Raw genomic sequence first — 3,418 nt, 5'->3', positions numbered from 1 at the left:
AAACCTGGCGGGGCGCCGGACTCCCCCGCTTAGGAAAAGCGATGATTGCCCTGGACTTCTGGGGCGTTCGAAATTTCCAGGGTCCCGACCCTCTGTGGGGTACGCGCGACTTCGGCGCAGATGTCAATCCGCTGCCTTCGCGCGTTGAGGGCGCGAGGACTCCGGACGACCCCAGGGCGGCTGTCCAGGCCCAGCCCCGCGTTCTCCACTTCGCCACCTCCCTCTGCGGCTCCAGCCTGGAGATCTACGGACTTCGCTGCGATCTCTTGGGCAGTGTAGTCGCCCTCCACCCCTAGCCCCGAGTCCCGGGTAACCCAGGGGCCCCTGCGAGGCGGGTTTCGTTGGGGCGAGATGTCCCCAGGCGAGCAAAGGGGCCGCGCATTGGACGGGGCTCCCAAGCCACAGCCCTGGGGCCTTGAGGAGTCGTGGTACTGTCCAGGGCAGTCGGGGCTGCGGGGCCCATGAAGCCAGACGAGGCTACGGACTTAGGGTCCCTGCAACCAAGACCGCGAGCGACTGTGGACTCGGGACGGATCGCACAAAGGAGGAAGGGGGAATCAGAGGGGCGTCCGGTCCAGGACCTGTCAGGCCTGGGCGGGGCGGAAAACCGACACCACGGCGAGGACAAGGATTTCGCTCCTCCAGGGCTGCCAGGGGAGGGGCTCGCCACCGTCGCTCTCCATGGGCTCTGGCCCCGACGATGTTTAAAGGGCGGAGGGCTGGGCCGGGCTGGTCGCACCCGGGCGCTGCGGCGGCCAAGCTGGATGGGTCGCCAGTGAGTTTCTGTGTGGCACCGCTGGCCCAGGCCCGGGCGCGGCTGGACATGGACACCTACTGCGACGACCTGGGCCCCTCCTCGGCCCCGCCAGGCCAGGCCCGGGCCACCGCGCACCCCCCGGGCTATGAGCCAGGGGATCTGGGCGCGGTGAGCGCGGGCCCGCTCCTGTGGGTGAAGGCGCCAGCGCTCAGCCCCAAGTCCTACGCTTCGGGTCCCGGGCCCGCGCCGCCTTACGCGGCCCCGGGCTACGGGGCTCCCGGCCCGCTCCTCGGCGCCCCGGGCGGCCTGGCGGGAGCCGACTTCGCCTGGCTGAGCATCTCCGGCCAGCAGGAGCTGCTGAGGCTGGTGCGGCCGCCCTATTCCTACTCGGCGCTCATCGCCATGGCCATCCAGAGCGCGCCGCTGCGGAGGCTGACGCTCAGCCAGATCTACCAGTATGTGGCTGGCAACTTCCCTTTCTACAAGCGCAGCAAGGCGGGCTGGCAGAACTCCATCCGCCACAACCTGTCGCTCAACGACTGCTTCAAGAAGGTGCCCCGCGACGAGGACGACCCAGGTAACAGCGGCGCGCCGGCTCGCTCCGTCCAGGACTCCCTGTCTTCTCGCCGGGCCGCGGGCACTCCGGGGGTGGGAGCGACCTTGGACAACCTAATTCCTCCCTGCGCGGTTGGGGATATCCGGGGAGGAGGGAGAAAGGGGAGACGTGCTTGGGCATGGACAGGTTCTCAGACAGAGGCTGAGCCCACAGGCCCGCGTTTACAGTGCAGCGGTCCCAGGGCTCTCAATCTCTGTGCGCTCCTTCGGAGGAAGAAGCGGGAGAGCCAGCAAGCTGGGTGACCTTGGGAGTGACTCAACTTCCCTGGGCCTCAGTGCCCTACCTGGTAAAATGGGGAAGACAGCGCCTACCCCAAGGATGGGCAAAACAAATAGGATGCCCGTTTGGAAAGCTCTGGAACCTACCTGGGAGCCTGGCGTGGTCTGCGCTGTCCTTGGCAGAGCGGCTGGCGGAGTCCCACCGTTAGCATCTCGCAGGCCTTCCTTCACCTTAGCGGGGCTCCTTCCTTCCCAGGCCTCCCTTCCTCCTCCTTTCTGGATTGTCACTTTCTTCCCAGTCCTGCTGTGGAGGCCCATCGGATACAGAGTGCCCGTCAAGGGTGGGATGGGGGCGAGGACTCAGACCCTCTGCAAGGGCCAGCAGGGGGTCTTTCTGAAGCTGACCTCCTAGCTGGCTCACACCACGGCCCGTCAAAGCTCGAACTTTCTGAACTGGGCTGTTTCTTCTTCTGCAGGTAAAGGCAATTACTGGACCCTGGACCCCAACTGCGAGAAGATGTTTGACAACGGGAACTTCCGAAGGAAGAGGAAGAGGAGAGCTGAAGCCAGCGCGGCCGCGCCCTCCGGAGCCAGGAGCGGGGGAGGGGCCGAGGCGCCGGCGCTGGAGCCCCCGAGCGCGGCTTGCCTGGACCTGCAGGCCTCGCCCTCTCCATCCGCACCCGAGGCCGCCACCTGCTTCTCGGGTTTCGCCTCGGCTATGAGCGCTCTGGCTGGAGGCCTTGGCACCTTCCCCGGGGGCCTGGCGGGCGACTTTTCTTTCGGGAGGCCGCCGCCGACGGTCACTGCCCACGCTCCCCAGACCCTTAGCGCCTCGCCTGGCTTCGCCCCTGGCCACCAGACCGCGGCCACTGGCTTCCGCGTCAGTCACCTCCTCTACAGCCCGGAAGGGACCGAAGTTTGAAGGGAGGCTGGAGGCTAGCCGGGTGCGGTGTCCAGAGGTGCTGAGCTCAGGCCTCCGGTTTCCCCTGGTGACAGCCCCACGTGTCGGCACCTAAGGCCTTGGTGCCCCGGGAGGAAGCGCAGAGCCAGCTGGGGGCGGCTCAGCCAGCAGGGAGCTGGGCTGAGCGGCTCTTGGGCTTCAGGGGGGTGGCCCTTTTGCTGTGCACCCCTCACCCAGGCGACCTTCAGAGCCTCCCTGCTCTGCCTCTAAGTCCAGCCCTCCTGGGCCTCTAGAACCTGTGCTCTCGAGGGATTTGCCTTGAAGGGGCGGCGGGTTGGCCCTCAGCTCCAAAGTTTTCCAAGGAGGCTGGCGGACTCCAAAGAGCCTTAGAGCAGGTGGGAGGAAGGTGGGCTGCCAGAGCGGCCCGGGTGGTGGGGGCCCTTTCCACCTCCACCCAGCTTGGCCCACCTGGCTCAGGGCCTTCCCTTCTGCTTCAGGGAAGCTGCCGTAGGGGCTGGGGGACAGAGCTCAGGAGCAGCTGCAGTGAGCTCCAGGTGGGCCAGGAGCCTGCATTGAGGGGATCTGAGACTGTTGGGATTGGGTCCTGTGTAAGGAAGGTCTTGCTAATTGTTGTAACTGCCGGTGGTGGTGGGAGGGAGAAGGGCTGCGTGGGCAGAAAGTGCCCTTGGGATACCAGCTCCCTTCCCTGTCACTCAGCCCTGGTCCTTGATGACCCCCCTCTAGGACAAGGCAACTCCCCAGGGCCCCGCCATCACGGACCACAGGAGCGGTGCCCAGCACCCAGGAGTTCCCCAAGGGTCCAGGTTTGTGCCACCCCACCCACACTCACACTCACACTCACACAGGCTCATGAAAGGCTACACCTGTTTTGGTCTCTTTCCCCTCCAAACCCACAGTTTGAACCA

At 66.1% G+C, this 3,418-nt stretch overlaps 1 protein-coding gene across 1 annotated transcript; it reads left to right on the top strand.

Annotated features, from left to right (window-relative positions):
* The first annotated feature begins 791 nt into the window (after positions 1 to 791).
* Positions 792 to 2,922, top strand: FOXI2 (forkhead box I2). The gene is made up of 2 exons (XM_003280957.3): positions 792 to 1,334; positions 2,068 to 2,922. Exons 1-2 carry the CDS (start codon positions 824 to 826, stop codon positions 2,511 to 2,513), a joined length of 957 nt encoding a protein of 318 aa, XP_003281005.1. The 5' UTR covers positions 792 to 823; the 3' UTR covers positions 2,514 to 2,922.
* Positions 2,923 to 3,418: the final 496 nt, after the last annotated feature.

Source organism: Nomascus leucogenys, chromosome 3 (assembly GCF_006542625.1).
Source record: "Nomascus leucogenys isolate Asia chromosome 3, Asia_NLE_v1, whole genome shotgun sequence".
NCBI lineage: Eukaryota > Metazoa > Chordata > Mammalia > Primates > Hylobatidae > Nomascus > Nomascus leucogenys.
Note: the sequence above shows the minus strand (reverse complement) of the source record. Positions and strands in the feature narration are given on the sequence as shown.

Bases quoted from the DNA above. Each gene is read 5' to 3' on its own strand.
- FOXI2 (XM_003280957.3), top strand. From the start codon at position 824: ATGGACACCTACTGCGACGACCTGGGCCCCTCCTCGGCCCCGCCAGGC. The intron at 1,335-2,067 runs GTAACAGCGGCG...CTTCTTCTGCAG, and splicing joins CCGCGACGAGGACGACCCAG to GTAAAGGCAATTACTGGACC.